The sequence below is a fragment of the Hyperolius riggenbachi genome, chromosome 8 (assembly GCF_040937935.1).
Source record: "Hyperolius riggenbachi isolate aHypRig1 chromosome 8, aHypRig1.pri, whole genome shotgun sequence".
Lineage (NCBI taxonomy): Eukaryota > Metazoa > Chordata > Amphibia > Anura > Hyperoliidae > Hyperolius > Hyperolius riggenbachi.
Window position 1 is genome coordinate 152,528,337 of NC_090653.1, and position 19,838 is coordinate 152,548,174.

The 19,838-nt window shown below is 43.7% G+C and overlaps 1 protein-coding gene across 3 annotated transcripts in view; it reads left to right on the forward strand.

The window, feature by feature from the left end:
• Positions 1 to 19,838, forward strand: part of LOC137527130 (vascular endothelial growth factor receptor kdr-like) — a 318,768-nt gene that overhangs the window by 171,796 nt on the left and 127,134 nt on the right. For all 3 annotated transcript variants that reach the window (XM_068247550.1, XM_068247553.1, XM_068247551.1), the window contains one exon: positions 8,957 to 9,107. In XM_068247550.1, the coding sequence (XP_068103651.1) occupies positions 8,957 to 9,107 (151 nt within the window). The remainder of the gene's footprint in view (positions 1 to 8,956; positions 9,108 to 19,838) is intronic.

Here is a 19,838-nt window from a genome sequence, read left to right on the forward strand (position 1 = left end):
ACTAAATAGTTTTAGAAAGAATACCTCATACCGCATAAACATAATCTCTTCCCAAGCACGAGTACTGAATGCGCATTTTAGAGTCTTTAGGGGACGTCTCGGTTGCTGGATTTTACGCTAACAAGCCGTCATAACCGTGTGTCTGTAACTGCTTCTAATTGCAGTTACTCATGTTGCTGGTTACATGAAGCCAATATGTGAATGTCTATTCTACAGCCCCTCTGGTTAAACTGAGCTTTATCTTACAACAGATAAAATGCTTACCCAGTGCTATCAGACAAAAGAGCCAAGGCTCTAGGCCAGATCTGAACTAGTGAACCTTCAATAGCAAAGTATTTTCCCTTAGGAAAGCATTTTGATCATCTGTAAAATGGCATGCAAGGCCAGTGTAAACCACATTTAATTTTATAAAAAAATGTTTACAAATAGATTGCAAAGACTTACTGACCTGGTGCCCAAACCATCATCTTCATCATAAGAACACTGTTATTTTACAGCAATCATTCATTCATGTATCAATGAATTCATTTCTTCACTCATTAACTCTTTCCAATCCTTTTCCCCAATCACCCACATCCCCCAAGCACTTCATTTTTTCCATTGTGCTGGGTGTGACATGGGTGATCAGAATTTGCTCTGGCAGTGGTTATCCGGAGGGCCTGTACCTCAAGAGTAGGGCCATTGCCAGCTCTTGTGCTGTAGCTCCGCCTACTTGCACGCATGCCAGTGTAATTTCATTATTACGCAGTGCTGCATGCTGCTGGAGAAGATTTTTTTATTTTTTTATTTATATTTTTATGTGGTGCATTTAGACTGATAAACTGTTTTGCATCAGGATTTTTTTTTATTTGGGTACATATTATACAAAACAGAAAAGCATTGCAATAAAATGCCATTTTGTTCTAATCTGAGTAATATGTATGTACATGTAAAGTACATACGCTAATTAAAGCGGAATATAACCCTGCATTTCAACTTTGCTCTAAAACATTATTTACAGCATATTATATGCAAAAAGCATTTTTTTTTTTACTAGACCAGCATTGGAAGGGTTAAACACAGACGTTTCAAGTTCCGTGGAGAGATATGCAGAAGTTCAGATTGTTACATTCTATGTATCTATTGATAAACAGTTACACACTCTTTGGCTGTCCTCCAAGTTCCTTCTCAGTGAGAGAGATCAGTCACATTCAACACTTAAATACATTTATGTAAACAAAATGTATCTTTTTCAGGTTCGGATGCGTCTGCAGAAATCTCAAGGAACTTTAAAGCCCTGTGTAACCCTTCCAATGCTGGTCTAGTAAAAAAAAAAAATGCTGGTTGCATATAATATACTGTAAATAATGTTTTAGAGCAAAGTTGAAATGCAGGGTTATATTCCGCTTTAAGCGTTTCATTTCCACTAACATTTTACTTAACGCTCCTGGTACCTGCAGGTATAGCATGGTCTAGTATTTGTATCAGCTGTCACTGTATATCTATTTACCCACTGCTGCTCCCCATTGTACAGTATGGGAAAAATCACTGCTGCAATAAACAGCTGCTGAAATTGCTTGGCCATGTAGAGTGGATAGTATGGTCAGGTGGAAACAAATAGATATGGCCTTTGGGGTGTTAGTGGGCCTGAAAATAGCATTGATGCTATTTCATAAGTACATTTATCCTGTAAATACACAGCACTCCACTCAAAAAGTTACACTTTCTCATAATCAAGTAGATTCATTTTTTTAACCAAATTTTTTCAGTGGCGTAGCTAAGGAGCTATGGGCCCCGGTGCAAGTTTAAATTTGCGCCCCCCCCCCAGCACTATAAACATAACAATTGATATGGTGCACCAAAACCTGCCAAGGACAATCACAGTGTCAGAGGTGCAAGGGGGAGAAGTAATTATTATTAGCAGAAGACGAATAAAGAGCTAATACTGTGTCTGAGAGAGGGCCCCATGGGGCCCCTCTAGCACAATGGCCCCGGTGCGGTCACAACCTCTGCAACCCCTATTGCTACGCCACTGTATTGTTTGCATTTTTATGGCAAAACACTTTGCCTTTCCCAGATACAGGCAGATACCCTCACAACTATCCAGACAAGTATTTGGTCTTATATCAGGTCTGAAACTGTAAGGCTAATACATTTTCCTAACTGAGTACAAGTGTAGAGAACACAGTCCCTCTCTCAATTCCTCTCCAGCCTGAGTGCTGTAATCACAGCGCAGGAGATTTGGTCGTACACTGAGTAACTTCGGCGCCGTCAGAAGTCAGAAGACGGAGCAGAAGTTACATTTTAAAACACTATAATTCGGACTCCAGCAATAGCTGGAAGTGAATTATATCATTCTCCACTATCCACATGGACCTAGAGGGGGAATTGTAATTAATGTCTCCGGGACTTGTGCAGCAGCAGGATAAGCCATATACCGGTGAAAAAGAGCAGCAATCGTTACTTACCTGGGGATTTTTCCAGCCTCTAGATGTCTTCTGAGTCCCTCACTGCAGCTCTGGTGCTCCTTGCTCTCCTGCTGGCTACCATGAAGCTTGGTGGCCCGTCAGCGGGTTAGCGCTTTTGCGCATGTGCGGTCACCTTTAAATGCGCCGACCTGCTGATGGGTCACCGAGCTTCACGGGCAGTCAGCGGGACAGCAGGAAGTACCGGAGCTGTGGTGAGGGACTCAGAAGACATCTAGGGGCTGGAAGAAGACCCAGGTAAGTAACAATCGCTGCTCTTTTTCACCTGGTATGTCCTTTAAGCAGAGAAGTTGAACTTAATGTGGACTTTTTTGGTATTATTTTTCTCGCCTGTGTAAACAATTTTTCATATGCACATACATAATAAAAATGCAGACCACTACAGGCTTGGGAGGGTTAGAGGGCAGTGCAGACATGAGAGTAGAATGAAGGCTGACGTAATACAAACAAGAAATGTTTATTGGTGCATTCCAGTGCAATACCATCTTCTGTTTGTAGAATGGAATGATGATCTGGGCCAGATTTATCACTTTTCTACCATTTTTAGATTCAAGCTGTTTGGAAAAAACTGCAAATATGCTGGGGTCAAAACCAAGAGTTTCATTCCACCTAGCATGCAATCCCAGATTTGGTCGTCGCTACATTACAGGGTCAGTCCGGAGTCTGGGAAGGGGCACACTTTGCATTCTTAGTTATTTACATGAGAAAGTGCCTGTGAATTTCACTGCCTCGGGTCTCTGGAATGCAGGCCAGATACATACTTCTGCTGTTTAAGCTACAGATTGTGCAGCTAACTTTCCACTGCATTTCTTTTCTTTTTTTTTCCTAATAGAAGTTAAAAAAATTACAGCAGAAAACTTTACTATGTGGAGTATGTTTCTGATTAGTAACAGCAAAATTAATCTGTAGAATAACATGCGTGTAACACACCTGTTGGGTTTTAACCACTTCTCTACCACAGGGTTTTTCCCCTAAAAACCACAGCAATTTTAACATTTTAGGGAGGCAAGGGTTAATGGGCTTAATGGGGGTACAATTTATTTAAAAAAAAACCTCACTGATGCTGATCACTCACTAATGCTGTATTAGTTATCTGAGATCCTCTCACGAGTGATCTCAGTAACTGTAACAGCATAGTGACTGATTCAGTGTTTACACACATTCTGAATGAATGAGCACTGCCATTGGCTTTGGCAGTGCTCATTCAAACTTGTAAGCACTTTGATTGGCTGACCAGCGGGTGCCGATCGCGACCGCAAATCCACGTGCACGCGACCGCGCATCCGCGTGCACGCGATCGCGCATGCGAACGCTCACAGTGGGAAAACAAACAGGAGATGCCTATCTACGCCCCTGTGCCCCAGGTGAATTTTAAAGGGGCGTAGATAAGCGTGGCAAGGGTTGCTAAGTGGTTAATAGTGTTTTAAACCAAAATTGTTTTACTTAACCTATCTATTGTGAATTTTAACAAGATAGTTGAAACCAGATTATTTTGTGTAGTATTAACTAGGAGAATTAAGTAATAATTGCCAAGTAAGATCTTAAGGCCCCTTTCACACTGGTGCGTTGCATTACCTTGTTTTTACTGCAAGGTAATGCTACACCAGTGAAAGTGTATGGGGTATTTTGGATCCATCTAAAAATGACACCTGCGAAGAATGGCGCACGGTGTTGCCGCTAATCCGTTTGTCGCTTATCGCTATTTAATGTTAAAGCCTTATCGTTATTTAATGTTAACACACAGAACCCTTTCTGTACCTATCCCTAACCCCTAGACCCCCCTGGTGGTGCCTAACCCAAACCACTTCCCTGGTGGTGCCTAACCCTAAGACCCCCTGGTGGTGCCTAACCACCCCCCTGGTCGTGCCTAACCCTAACCACCCCCTGGTGGTGCCTACCGCTAACCACCCCCCTGGTGGTGCCTAACCCTAACTACTCCCCTGGTGGTGCCTAACCCTAAGACCTCCCTGGTGGTGCCTAACCCTCATTCTCCCCTGGTGGTGCCTAACCCTAACCTTGACAGTGTTACATTAAATCCATTCACCATTTTGCAGTTAAATAACTTCTGCAGTTTGGCTTATGTAGGTTAGCTATTGATAAATAACGTTACTGTGCGCAATAACGTCTGCTGTTTGGCATATGAACGGCGCTATTGATAAATAACGTTACTGTGTGCTATTTTTCTTCTTTTTTCCCTGTGCGCCATTATTATGCAGTACTAACGATAAACAGCAATAAGCGTATCTTTTTAATGCGGCACCATTTTTATGCATAGGCACTGTGCGCCATTATTCACTGATCCGGGGTATTTCATGCCTATGCGATGGTGAGGAAGTGACTTTTGTGCCGCACTGTAAGGCCACTATACAAAATTGTTACTTTATATATTGTCACATTTTCAATTGCAGCTCCCATGAACAAACAGCGCTTGTAGAAGTGCCTGAGGCAGGTTTCGTAGTGCAAGAATGCTTCTTCAGAGACTTCACATGTCTAGGAAAACTCATGGAGAAGCATGTGATCAGTTTGGTCATGTGATAGATATGTAAGATATGTATGTCTCTGATTTGCTAGTCATGATCATGTGCTAAAAGCAGTATGTGATCAACTGATCAAACAAATGGCATGCTTCTCTATAAGTTCTCCTAGACATGACTATCACTTTTTACTAGAAGTAACACTGATATGTTGTAGTTAATGGATGCACAATTATAAGGAGAGTAGAAATGTTGATACCCACTAAAAAAATCCCAAAGATTGAGAAACTGGATATTTATTTTTATGACATTCAGAGAATTTTTGTTGTTGTCATACAGGGGCTATTTTACCAGAATAATGTTTGCTGGTTTCTCTGCTTGTAGAGCAGTGGGGACATTTGAAGAAATATGCTCTGTTCGCTACCTTTATCAGGGTGCAGGAAATTTGGGCACATAGTACTCTTGGAAGCTTGGGGGCCGCCATACACCGCAATGTAAATTATTGCTATAGTGTCACAGACTGAACAGTGTGGTGGTGGGAGGCACCAGAGTTTGGCTATTGCATAGCTGAAGTCTGGGTCCCATCAGAGGTGATGAAGTGGCTGCACAGTGTTCAGGAACAATGTACCCAAACTCCAAATAGTGGTGGAAATAGCGGCAATAGTTCACAGAGTGTGACTACTATGTAGCTGAACTCTATTTAGCAGCAGAAGTGTGTCTGCAGTGCCAGGGATTCGGCTACCATGGAGCTGAACCTCAGATATCGGTAGAAAGGTAAAGTTACTGACACTTGGAGTTCAGCATAGGCAGCACGGGGATAAGTATCTGTGTGTTTGGAATTCAGGTTAATGTTAGGCATAGGTAGCCGTGGGATACAGGCACTGGTTCATCCCATGTGCCAGCTCTCACATATCTGCATTACTGCATAGTAGAATCATATAAGTGATGAGAATGCCTGCACATCCTTTTTGAAGAAGCGTGGTTATTAGGAGACCCAGCAGGGCTTGGCAGATTGTTCTGAGAAAAGGGTTCTGCCTATGAGTAAGTAAAGCTTTACTTTTAATTTCCTGTATATTAGAAGTGTGTGCCTTGCATTAGGATCATTTCCTATGGGGATTACTTGACACAGCTATATAAATGGCTTAACCATTTTGAAAAACCTGATTGCTTTTGTTCTCGCAGATCACACTGTGTGAAGTCAGTGGTAGATTCTCAAATGTGCCGGCATATTTGTGTTGCATTCCAGTCTGTTCTATGCAGCAGATTGTTCTGTGTCCATATGGAAATCTGTTTCCAGAATGGATTGCATTGCAATATCAGGATCACAATGACAATCCACTTATCCTAGTGACAGTTTCAAGATCAATGTAAAGTGACAATATTAACTGCAAATTCAAAGCAAGACCTGGCACCCTGTGGAATTTCTGTAATTCTGTAATAACTGGATTCTGAGGAAAAAATAAATATACTCTTTCCATTTTGCTGACTAGTATATAAGACATTGCATAATATACATGAAGAGGAATAAAAAATAAAAAAAAAAATCTAAAAAAAGAAATGTTAAAACTCATTCTGAATAATCTCAAATAGCCTCTGTTTTAAGAAGGCAAACTTTTGTTTCAAAACTATTCAAGCATAGGGTTTCAGAAATCCCTTATTTATAGTATATGTGTGTCTCTGTAGGCAAGACAATGAGTGAAAAGTTACACTTCCTGCACATAGTTCTGTACAAAAATACGTTGTTTTCTTAATTGCCTCAAGTAGCCTGTTAATCGGAAGCCTTTCCCCTGATAAGCATCAGCCCGGCTTGGTGTTGTGCCTTATTCTATTGCTTATTCCTGTATGTGTTGCCAAAACATTAATCCCAAAGCTCCTGCTTCCTTCTAGCATCCCCATTTATGGAGATAGCCTTGATTATGATATATTATTACAGGATTTCCCCCATTGCAGTGTGGCTATTTCTTGAAACAATTAACAAGGCCAACCACATAAGAGGTCATTACCTTAGTTTAAGAGGACTTCATGTATATATTACATAGTTTAGAACTGTACTTTGTATATTCTATATTATTCCTCATTTGCATACTATTTACTGTGTGCAAAAGATAATATTCATATGGGAACACAAGGCTCTACAGTTATTGATGTACAAATAGGTATGCCGCATTCTAACCCAGCCAACCTTCCCTGAGTGGCCATATACTGCTATACTATATTCAGCCAACAATGCAATATATTGCCTGGTCCCATAATGGTTGTTGTGCTATAATGTATTTGGTTGTATATTTTTTATTATTATTATCGAGAACATGTAATTCCTAATATTGTTGTGACTACATTATATGATTGTATATCTTTGAAATTCCTAATAGTTCTGTGTCTAACTGTTCATTCTTAAGGTCCGTACACACGCCGGACTGGAGGCAATGACGGGTCCGTCGTTGCCTCCCGCTGGGTGGGCGTGCCAACGACAGTCGGGCGGATCGCTCAGAAACAGCCGTATCAGTCCGCCGACAGTGCGTACACACGCCGGACTGTCGTTGGCACGCCCACCAAGCGGGAGGCAACGACGGACCCGTCGTTGCCTCCAGTCCGGCGTGTGTACGGACCTTTAGTCTCTTGCAACTAATTGTTTTTCCTTTTGAAGATTATGCAAGTAAGTCCATTCTGTTTTGTACACCTTACCTGCAATTCTGATTGTAATCCTACCAATGGAATTGCAGTTACCGTATGTGTCTTCTTTATGTGTTTCCATATAAACTAAGAGAAAGCACAGTGATAAGGCCAGACTAATGATTAAAGAATAGAGTTATAATGGCCACATCATTTTACGTTTTCAATTTAAAATGATCACAAAAGAACAAGAAATTATTTACTTTTTTCAGATCTGACTAAATGTTAACATGTTTTCAGGTTCTCTCATTCAAGAATTCAATAGCAATTTACTAAATATTGATTGATGATAATTAATAACTAATCCAACAATTAATTGATTGTTTCTTACATTATGACTCAACCTCTTATAAATGCAATTGTTTTTAGATTTAAAACTCTCAAGGTTAAGGTCCAGGTTCTCTTCCATATTGCTTCTTCATTGTGTTGTACACCCCTTCTCCATTACTCATCCACTTTGAAGTGTCATGTAAGATGCTGGTGCATGATAATATTAATAATAGTAATAATAATAATATTGTTATTATTAACCATTAAATAATCACACATTGGTAGATGGCCAGTATTTTTGGCAAATCAGTTGACCTAAATTGACATTGTAGATCAATTTACAGAGGTCAGTGTTATATCATTCATTTTGAGGTGAATTTAATTAAAAACCAATACAAAATAACCATATTGGTGAATGCTTTTTCAGGGAGCAACAGTGCTAGTAACTGGTGGTAATATGCTTATAAATATTACATTTGCAGTTTTATTTGTCTGTTAAGTTAAGTGGAATCCCCTAGATCATAAATGATGCATCTAAAATAATTGTCTGCTCACGCCTCTATGCACCTCACTGTAGTCTGTTTTGCACTATGTACAGCACTATGGAAGATGTTGGTGCTATATTAACAAAAAATATTAGTCTTTCACTTAATGATGACAAATGCAAGCTTTTTACCAGAACGCTTGCCAACACTAACCTCAGCAGATCCTTTAGCCCAACCTGTCACTCTAGATGATCTGTAACTTCACCAAGTTACTCCCAGAATCTTCACAATAACTCTCCACTCCTAGCCTGCCCTTTTCAACCCCCATAGCTAGAAGTAGTGACCTTCTGGTATCTGCAGTGCATGTAATACACTTGTCTGTCCTGTACTGGGGTCATCCAGTGCTGAGAGATCTGTTTCACTACAGCATAAAATCCTGCACTCATGAGCTAGAAGCTAAACAAATTGTTCTAATTTACAACCTAAGACCTTTAAGGCCATATGTGTCGATCATGCATAGCCTAACATGCGTAGAGTCATTTCTATATAATTATGTGTACTTAACTGGACATTGTTTTTTGAATTGTAGTTAAGCCTTCCATCTATGAGAAAGAGACAGATTTTGACAGGGTGGATCCTGTGCTCCTTGGAGAACGTCATCGCTTTCGCTGTACAGCCACTGGAAATCCTCCTCCCACCATCACCTGGATGTGGCAGCCATGTGAAACCACATCTATGATGTAAGTAATAGCTCCCCATAGGCCTGTAAAAAAGAAAGGGAGTTACAAGAAAGAAAGCAAATAGTTCCTATAGAACAGGGGGATGCCAGAGAGAACTTACAGATGGGCTAACTGTGGCTAAAATATCTTTGTAGAAGCATAAATTGTTTCCTCATTTCCTTTATTGTACAGTTTGCAATCAGAAATCCCATGGGGAAGAGGCATTTACAGCATTCGCAATAACTGTATTGTGATGTATTTCAAGCGATAGAGTCTGTAACAAGCGGTTTGGTATCTGCTTATTTTGAATGCACTTGTGTTACTTATGTTTATACAGGAATAAATGCCAAAATAAAGGGATCAGCTATGGCTGCTGAAGAGGTAGCACTTTTTATTTCACAAACAGGCGTAACTCCTGACACTGAAATACAGGCACTTCTGGTATACATTTCACTGGACTTCTTAATATGAAGAAAGTATGTTGACTTCTATTCAAACTGCAACATCTCTCGTATAAACAACCCAAAGCCAAGAGATTTAGCAGTTTCTCTTAGGAAAACCAATCTCCCACAAAAGTTTATTTAAAAATTCTTTAAAAAGCTCTCAAGCCCCATCCCTGTCATAAGTAGAGATGGTCCGAACCTCCGATTTTAGGTTCGCAAACTCCTGCAAAAGTTTAGTTCGCACGAACTTCCGCGAACCGCAATAGACTTCAATGGGGAGGTGAGCTTTGAAAACTAGAAACACTTATGCTGGCCAGAAAAGTGATGGAAAAGATGTTTCAAGGGGTCTAACATCTGAGTTTTTGCATGGATGAGTGGGATAGACAGCAAAAGTCCCCGGGGGAAAATCTGGATTTGACGCAAAGCACCGTTTTAAGGGCAGAAATCACATTGAATGCTAAATTGCAGGCCTAAAGTGCTTTGAAACATCTTGCATGTGTATACATCAATCAGGGAATGTAATTAGAGTACTGCTTCACACTGACACACTAAACTCACTGTGTAACGCACTACAAACAGCTGTGCTGGTGCACACCATGACGAGAATGCAGGTGATGGCGGCTTTCCAGCCCATATGGTCGCCGAGCTGAGGTAGATGAATGACAGAACAGTAATTGTCCAGCTGATCGAATTTGGTCTGTCCACAATGAAGCAATGACCTTATTATCGTGGGTGTGCCCCCCCCCCCTTCCCCAGACGCACTCATATAGCCATCGGTCATTGCTTCATTGTGATACGCAAGCCCCTTCATCGCGGCAAGGTAATGATCACGAAGGGGAATTGGCACATGTACATGCCTTTTGTTTTGTTGTTGCAGAAAAATTAGGCAGGCATGTACACGTATCAGAAAAATTATTATAGCGGCCACTGCTAGCAGTGGCATTAAAAATTCAGGAGTCCACCTGGAGTCCTGGACCCTGTTGGTGGTGGCGGAGAAGGCAGTCAACCGGCCTGCGGGCAGAGATGCTGTGTGGGGAGCGACTTAGTCTTGGGGCAGGCAGTCACATGGGGTGCAGCCACAGATGCTGTGTGTGGGGACTGACTTAGTCTTCGGGCAGGCCTGACCGAGCTTTGCAGACCAGGCATCCGTGGTCAGATGGACCCTTACGCTGTGTGCCAGTGATGACACCACTTGCCTTTCAACATCACGGTACAGTTTCTGCTTTGTAATCATGAGCCTTCGTAGGTAGTTGTCCCTACGCGGGTCTTGGTCTTTCCATGGCTCAATTTTCGGTGGCAGAGAGTACAGATGGAATTGCTCTTACCTGAGCCAGACACACAGAAAAATTTCCACACCGCTGAGCCCTGGGGTGATGGCTTTTTGGTGGTGGCGGCCAACTGAGTGTTAAGTGGGGTGCCATAATCAGAGCAGGAGGAGGAAGATATGTCACGCTTCCGTGCGGAAGCTGAGAAAGATGAGGTGTTCTGTGTTAAATAGTCAACTGCGTCCTGACAATATTGGGGGTTGATAGCACGTGCCTTCTTCTGAACACTGTACTTTGGTCGAGGGCTGCATGAAATCACGACAGTGCGACCTCGAACAGACCTGCTAGGTGGCCTGCCTCTGCCTTTTGTTTTGTCCATATTGGGGAGGATGAAGTGAAAGGTATGCACTGACTTGACTAATACAATGTGCAGTCACACAGGTGCAGTTAACAGGTATGTACGGAGTGGTATATCACACTGCGTGCACTCACTTAGGTAGGTGGGTGCACTGAACAGAACAGGTAGGTATATGCAGTGATGGGTATTACAAATGTGCACCTGTCACACACACGTACCATGAACAGGTACAGTGACTGGTGGTATTAAATATCACACTGCGTGCGCTCACTTAGGTAGGTGGGTGCACTGAACAACAGGTAGGTATATGCAGTGATGGTATTACAAATGTGCACTTGTCACACACATGTACTGTGAACAGGTACAGTGACTGGTGGTATTGAATATCACAATGCGTGTGCTCATGTAGGTAGGTGGGTGCACTGAAGTGAACAACAGGTAGGTATACAGTATGCAGTGATGGGTATTACAATGTGCACCTGTCACACACAGACAGTTACCGGACAGGCACAGTGACACGGCATGCGCTCACGTACGTAGGTGGGTGCACTGAAGTGAACAACAGGTAGGTGTATGCAGTGATGGGTATTACAATGTGCACCTGTCACACACACAGGTAGTCACTGAATGTGCTGGGCCTGGCAGTGGCACACACAGTAGGAATTACCAAGGCTGTCTATGCAACACAAGTGTCTGTGGGACACACACACACACACACACACACAAAAAGATCACAAAACCAAGATTAGCTCTAAAAAGAACTATTCAGGGGTGCTTTTTTAGCAATAAGAATTAGCAAGGAGCAAGCTAAGAAGCCTACAAGAGCCTAACTAAGCTTTCCCTATAGGTCTCTGCACAGCTGCTCTCCCTTCTCTAATTACTGCATGCACACGAGTGAGTCCAATGCCTAACGCTTCCTGCCTTTTATAAGGGGGGTGGGGCTCCAGGAGGGAGTGTAGCCTGATTGGCTACAATGTGCCTGCTGACTGTGATGTAGAGGGTCAAAGTTGACTCTAATGATGCACTATGGGGGCGAATCGAACTTCCGGAAAAGTTCCCGGTTCTCCGCGAACCACCGGGAACCGTTCGCCGGCGAACAGTTCGGGCCATCTCTAGTCATAAGAAAGGACAATGCCTGTTTCACACTTTCTCAAAAGCAACACCGCACAGATGTCCTGTGATGAATACACTGTATGTTTTAATTTGCTTGACTATGTACATCCGTAAAGATATAGCACTCATAGTGCTCCATTTACTAAATGCACAAGCAACAGTATTGGGTTTCATAAGGAGACCAGATCCAAGTCCAAAACTGAGTGATTTGGACAATGAAACAACAAAACTGAGACTGACCTTTCTCCCTGCTTTGTGGATAAAGAGAGACACAGAAACTGTTCCAGCCACTTAATACATGCCTATGCAAGTTCTCTAACAAAAGCAGTTATAATTGGGGAATTTGCTATGTGTACAGGTATTGCTTTACATTTTTTAAGTGTTTATATCTTTAAGTGTCTTCGAAATAGCTGAAAATTATGCTTTGATTAAAAAAAGCAAGATACTGTACTTGCATTACTGATTTTAGTTCTGTTGTAAAAAAAAAAAAAAAAGCATGTCACTCATATTGCTTACCAGTACATTACAGAAAGAGTCATTAATAGCCCATAATCTCAGTTACTCAGTGTTTGCTGAAGTGTTAATATTATATTGCACAGGAATGATAAGAAAGTGTGAAGGAGGGTTGCTTACAGAGCAGTGTGAAGAAGAGGGATCAACACACACTGCAGTTTACCATCATTATAAGCACAACGTAACAGCTTTCACTGCATGAACTGAGATCAGCCCAGTATCTTAAAAACAAAAATGAATAATGCAGGCAAGTAAGAACACTAGCTCAACTCATGAAAATTCCCAGTGACTTTTATCCATTCCCTTTTTATTCTATAAACCCCGTAGGCTACTTGCCTCAGCCTACTGTTTAGATTGACCACTAGTTCTCCATTTTCTACCCACAACCAGAAGTTAAAGTTATGATACTGAATTCATCACAATGCCCACTATTGAGGAACTGTTATGTCGTAACCATATTTTGCCAACTTTTGTGAATCAAAATAATTTGTATTTTCAGCTTATCACACCTAGTATTAAAAAAAAAAAGAAAAAAAAACTCCTAAAGTTGTAGTACTGTAATCTATTTAATGCACACTACTGACAAAAGTGTCCAGTCTTAATGACTGTGCCAGTGTGCGTAGCAGTTTATATGCTGTGAAGCAGAGGTAGTGTTGTACTCAGAACTGGCTTATCTCTAATTCACAGAAGTCCTAGAAGGATTTTGATGTGATGTGACCCAGGCCTCGGTTTCCTGCTGTAGAATGGTTTTCTCTCCTTCTGTTAAATCCACAAGGAGATTCAGATTGTGTCTATTGTTTTTTTTTTCCAACCCAACTCTGATTTGCTTTACTTCCTCTGAAATCCCTGACTTGCACTTACTAACCTCAAATGTCAGCCTGACTGTTGCCTTTGTTTCCGGCTATGAGCCTGCAGCATGCTAATTGTTCCAGATTCAAGCTGAAATTATCAAAGAGTCTTGATGAGAAACGGTTTCACCCTTTTGATGTTGTCTTGCATACTCAGGAAAACACAATCACAGACAAGACATGATAGGTCTGAATAAAATTAAAACAAAGTCCATTGTCTGTTAGACATTTATAGCTCAGATACCAGCATAGGATGGCATGTGGGCAGTTTCCTTTGCTTGAGCAAACAATCAGGCAAGCCGATGGCTGAGAACATTACATACAGTAAGTAGCTATGACAGATGGAAAGAATCCCTCACAGCACATAATCCATAAGGCCCATACACACGTCGGATTTCCGTGAACGACAGGACGTTTGAACGTGCCGTCGTTCAGTCGTTTGCCTGCTAAATCGGGCGTGTGTACAAACTGTCGTTCTCTTGATAAGAGTGAGTTTGAGCGATCCGCCCGGCGGATCGCTCAAACTCACTCTTATCAAGCGAACGACAGTCTGTACACACGCCCGATTTAGCGGGCAAACGACTGAACGACGGGACGTTCAAACGACCCGTCGTTCACCGAAATCCGACGTGTGTATAGGCCTATAGATGACTGGTACCTAATGTGATATGAAGACTTAAAGAGGAACTATAAGGAAAAGAGAGTGTGTTATGAGGAAGAAAAGAGATAAGCAAAAAAGAGGGAAAAAAAATCCTCTTACCTTGTCAGTGTGGTATGGAAAAAGTGCCTCATGCAGCATGGGATGAATCATGTTTACTACTAGCGTGCAGAGCTAGAGGTTTTTTTATTGCCTTAGTTGAAGACACACCCCCTTTTTTTTCTTATATAGATACCCAAGTTTATCCAGATTACTTAGGGCCCTGTTTCACATTGAAAATAACTGCATGATCACAGCTACTGTAAGTTTCCTAACAGCTTCCACAAACTTAGCTCAGTGAGCCAAGTAGCATTCGCATTCTAATGCTTTAATAAATGATAGCAACCTGACTATTACCTTTTGCTGCACAGATCTACGGACTAGTTACTTAGAATAGCTTAACTAAGGTGCTGACCACAACACTTCGTTTTCCACTGTATTGTCACATACTCCTATGTGGCCTACCGATGCTAGATTTATTCCTCAACTTGATCTTTCTGGTCAGTAGGGTCTAAATCACACACCTGAAACACAGACTACCCAGCAAGCTCATGGTGAACCAGAATTCCTAGGAGTATGTAGGGGGCTACCAAAAATTATTGTGGCTCTGTACAATAAGTAGAGTTGAGCCGAAATTTTCGTAATTTCGCGTTACTATAATTACGCATGCGAAATTTGCGATTACGATGCGAAATTACGGTAGCGTAATTGCCATTAAAATCGTAATTGAAAATACCGTAAGCGTAATTTTCAACGCGTAATTTCGCGTTTCGTTCATACCGTAATTTCGCATTAAACCGTAACGCTCCCGTATAATATAAAAAAGCCGCCGACTTTAAGGGTTAATAGCAAAGCCCCCTTAAATGCTAAGAGCCTGAAATTTGGAGAATATATTAAGGAGATCAGAAGGAATAAGAGGACAAAAATTTTTTTCAAAAAGACCTTATAGTTTTTCAGAAAATCGATGTTAAAATTTCAAAGGAAAAATGTATACATTTAAAAACCCGCCGACTTTAACGGTTAATAGCAAAGCCTGCTTAAGGTTTAGGAACACCAAATTCCCAGGGTATATTAAGGGGATCAGTGGGAATAAGAGGAAACATTTTTTTTTCAAAAAGACCTTATAGTTTTTGAGAAAATAAATTTTTAATTTCAAGGGGAAAAATGTTCTTCAAATGCGGAAAATGTCAGTTTTTTTGCACAGGTAACAATAGTGTATTATTTTCATAGATTCCCCCAAGTGGGAAGAGTTTTACTTACTTCGTTCTGAGTGTGGGAAATATAAAAAAAAAACGACGTGGGGTCCCCCCTCCCAGACCTCTTTAACCCCTTGTCCCCCATGCAGGCTGGGATAGCCAGAATGCGGAGCAGCGGCCGCGTGGGGCTCCGCACCCTGACTATACCAGCCCGCATGGTCCATGGATTGGGGGGTCTCGGAAGGGGAGGGGCAGCCAAGCTTTCCCCTCCTCCTCCGAGCCCTTGTCCAATCCAAGGACAAGGGGCTCCTCTCCACCTCCGATGGGCGGTGGAGGTGGAGGCCGCGATTTCCTGGGGGGGGGTTCATGGTGGCATCTGGGAGTCCCTATTAAAAAGGGGTCCCCCAGATGCCCACCCCCCCTCCCAGGAGAAATGAGTATAGAGGTACTTGTACCCCTTACCCATTTCCTTTAAGAGTTAAAAGTAAATAAACACACAAACACTTAGAAAAAGTATTTTAATTGAACAAAAAACATAACAAGAAAAAAGTCCTTTAATATTCTTAATTAACCATTAATACTTACCTGTCCCTTTAAATAAATGATCCCTCGCAATAGCCTCGGAAATGTTCTATCAGTTACAATGTAACAAAGTTATTACAATGTAACAACTTTGTTACATTGTAACTACGCCGCACCCGACGTCACTCGCCGCTCAGCCGCCGCATACACTTACGCGTCCGTGCAGGACGCTAAGTCCCCGCCGGCTCCCGCTGTCCACCCCGCCCACATCTGTCACCCACATGTGGGTGACATGTGGGTGACATGTGGGTGAGGCGGGGAGGGCAGCGGGAGCCGGCGGGGACTTAGCGTCCTGCACGGACCCGACAGAGCTCTGAGCTATATAGCTCAGAGCTCTCTAAGCATTAGAGTTGGGCCGAAACGGTTCGCCGGCGAACGTGGTTCGCGCGAACGTAGGTGGTTCGCGTGCGGGTACCGCACGCGAACCTTTTGCGGAAGAAGTTCGGTTCGCCCCATAATGCACTGAGGGTCAACTTTGACCCTCTACATCACAGTCAGCAGGCCCAGTGTAGCCAATTAGGCTACACTAGCCCCTGGAGCCCCACCCCCCCCTTATATAAGGCAGGTAGCGGCGGCCATTACGGCCACTCGTGTGCCTGCATTAGTGAGAGTAGGGCGAGCTGCTGCAGTCTCTCATATAGGGAAAGATTAGTTAGGCTTAACTTCTTCCTGGCTGCATACCTGTTCTGTTCAGTGAGCCCTCAGCCCACTGCATACCTGTACTGTGATCCTGCCACTGCATACCTGTACTGTGATCCTGCCACTGCATACCTGTTCAGTGATCCTGCCACTGCATACCTGTTCAGTGATCCTGCCACTGCATACCTATTCTGTTCAGTGAGCCCTCAGCCCACTGCATACCTGTACTGTGATCCTGCCACTCCATACCTGTTCAGTGATCCTGCCACTGCATACCTGTTCTGTTCAGTGAGCCCTCAGCCCACTGCATACCTGTACTGTGATCCTGCCACTGCATACCTGTTCAGTGATCCTGCCACTGCATACCTGTTCAGTGATCCTGCCACTGCATACCTGTTCTGTTCAGTGAGCCCTCAGCCCACTGCATACCTGTACTGTGATCCTGCCACTCCATACCTGTTCAGTGATCCTGCCACTGCATACCTGTTCTGTTCAGTGAGCCCTCAGCCCACTGCATACCTGTACTGTGATCCTGCCACTCCATACCTGTTCAGTGATCCTGCCACTGCATACCTGTTCAGTGATCCTGCCACTGCATACCTGTTCTGTGGACCCGCCACTGTATACCTGTTCTGTTCAGTGGACCCGCCACTGTATACCTGTTCTGTGAACCCGCCACTGTATACCTGTTCTGTTCAGTGGACCCGCCACTGTATACCTGTTCTGTTCAGTGGACCCGCCACTGTATACCTGTTCTGTTCAGTGGACCCGCCACTGTATACCTGTTCAGTGAACCCGCCACTGCATACCTGTTGTGTTCAGTGAACCTGCCACTGCATACCTGTTGTGTTCAGTGAACCTGCCACTGCATACCTGTTCTGTGAACCCGCCACTGTATACCTGTTCTGTTCAGTGGACCCGCCACTGTATACCTGTTCAGTGAACCCGCCACTGTATACCTGTTCTGTTCAGTGGACCCGCCACTGTATACCTGTTTAGTGAACACGCCACTGCATACCTATTGTGTTCAGTGATCCTGCCACTGCATACCTGTTCTGTGAACCCGCCACTGTATACCTGTTCTGTTCAGTGGACCCGCCACTGTATACCTGTTCTGTGAACCCGCCACTGTATACCTGTTCTGTTCAGTGGACCCGCCACTGTATACCTGTTCTGTTCAGTGGACCCGCCACTGTATACCTGTTCTGTTCAGTGGACCCGCCACTGTATACCTGTTTAGTGAACACGCCACTGCATACTTATTGTGTTCAGTGATCCTGCCACTGCATACCTGTTCTGTGAACCCGCCACTGTATACCTGTTCTGTTCAGTGGACCCGCCACTGTATACCTGTTCTGTGAACCCGCCACTGTATACCTGTTCTGTTCAGTGGACCCGCCACTGTATACCTGTTCTGTTCAGTGGACCCGCCACTGTATACCTGTTTAGTGAACACGCCACTGCATACCTATTGTGTTCAGTGATCCTGCCACTGCATACCTGTTCTGTGAACCCGCCACTGTATACCTGTTCTGTTCAGTGGACCCGCCACTGTATACCTGTTCTGTGAACCCGCCACTGTATACCTGTTCTGTTCAGTGGACCCGCCACTGTATACCTGTTCTGTTCAGTGGACCCGCCACTGTATACCTGTTCTGTTCAGTGGACCCGCCACTGTATACCTGTTTAGTGAACACGCCACTGCATACCTATTGTGTTCAGTGATCCTGCCACTGCATACCTGTTCTGTGAACCCGCCACTGTATACCTGTTCTGTTCAGTGGACCCGCCACTGTATACCTGTTCTGTGAACCCGCCACTGTATACCTGTTCTGTTCAGTGGACCCGCCACTGTATACCTGTTCTGTTCAGTGGACCCGCCACTGTATACCTGTTCTGTTCAGTGGACCCGCCACTGTATACCTGTTTAGTGAACACGCCACTGCATACCTATTGTGTTCAGTGATCCTGCCACTGCATACCTGTTCTGTGAACCCGCCACTGTATACCTGTTCTGTTCAGTGGACCCGCCACTGTATACCTGTTCTGTGAACCCGCCACTGTATACCTGTTCTGTTCAGTGAACCCACCGCATCAGTGCGCATACCTGTGCAGTTAAGTGAACCCACCTACCTACGTGAGTGCACGCAGTGTGATATACCACTCCGTGCATACCCAATATGGACAAAACAGGTAGAGGAAGAGGAAGAGGTAGTGGCAGAGGCAGAGGAAGGCCACCCGGCAGGTCTGCGCGAGGTCGTGTAAATGTAATTTCGTGTGGATCTGGCCCACAGTACAGTGCTCGGAAGAAGGCACGTCCCATCACCTCCCAAGATTGTCAGGACGTGGTTGAGTATTTAGCGACACAGAACACCTCATCTTGCTCAGCCACCAGCGCTACTACTAGCACCACTTCCGCTGCATTTGACACTTCGCAAGAATTATTTAGTGTTGAAATCACTGATGCACAGCCATTGTTGTTACAGCCAGATGAATTTTCACCAGCTAATATGTCTGAGTTACGCGGCAACACTATGGATGTAACGTGTCAGGAGGATGAAGGACCTACTGATGGTGCAAGTTTGGATTTGTCTGAGGCAAGCGAAGCTGGGCAGGATGACTACGATGATGACGGTAATAGGGATCCTCTGTATGTTCCCAATAGAGGAGATGAAGAGGGGGACAGTTCAGAGGGGGAGTCAGAGAGTAGTAGGAGGAGAGAAGTTGCTGAAAGAAGCTGGGGCAGCTCTTCGTCAGAAACAGCTGGTGGCAGAGTCCGGCACCATGTATCGCCACCTATGTACAGCCAGCCAACTTGCCCTTCAGCATCAGCTGCTGAGGTCCCCATAGTGCCCACATCCCAGGGTGGCTCAGCGGTGTGGAAATTTTTTAATGTGTGTGCCTCAGATCGGACCAAAGCCATCTGTTCGCTCTGCCAACAAAAATTGAGCCGTGGAAAGGCCAACACTCACGTAGGGACAAGTGCCTTACGAAGGCACCTGGAGAAAAGGCACAAACAGCAATGGGATGGCCACCTGAGCAAAAGCAGCAGCAGCACACAAAAGAAAAGTCACCCTCCTTCTCCTCTTCCTCCTTCA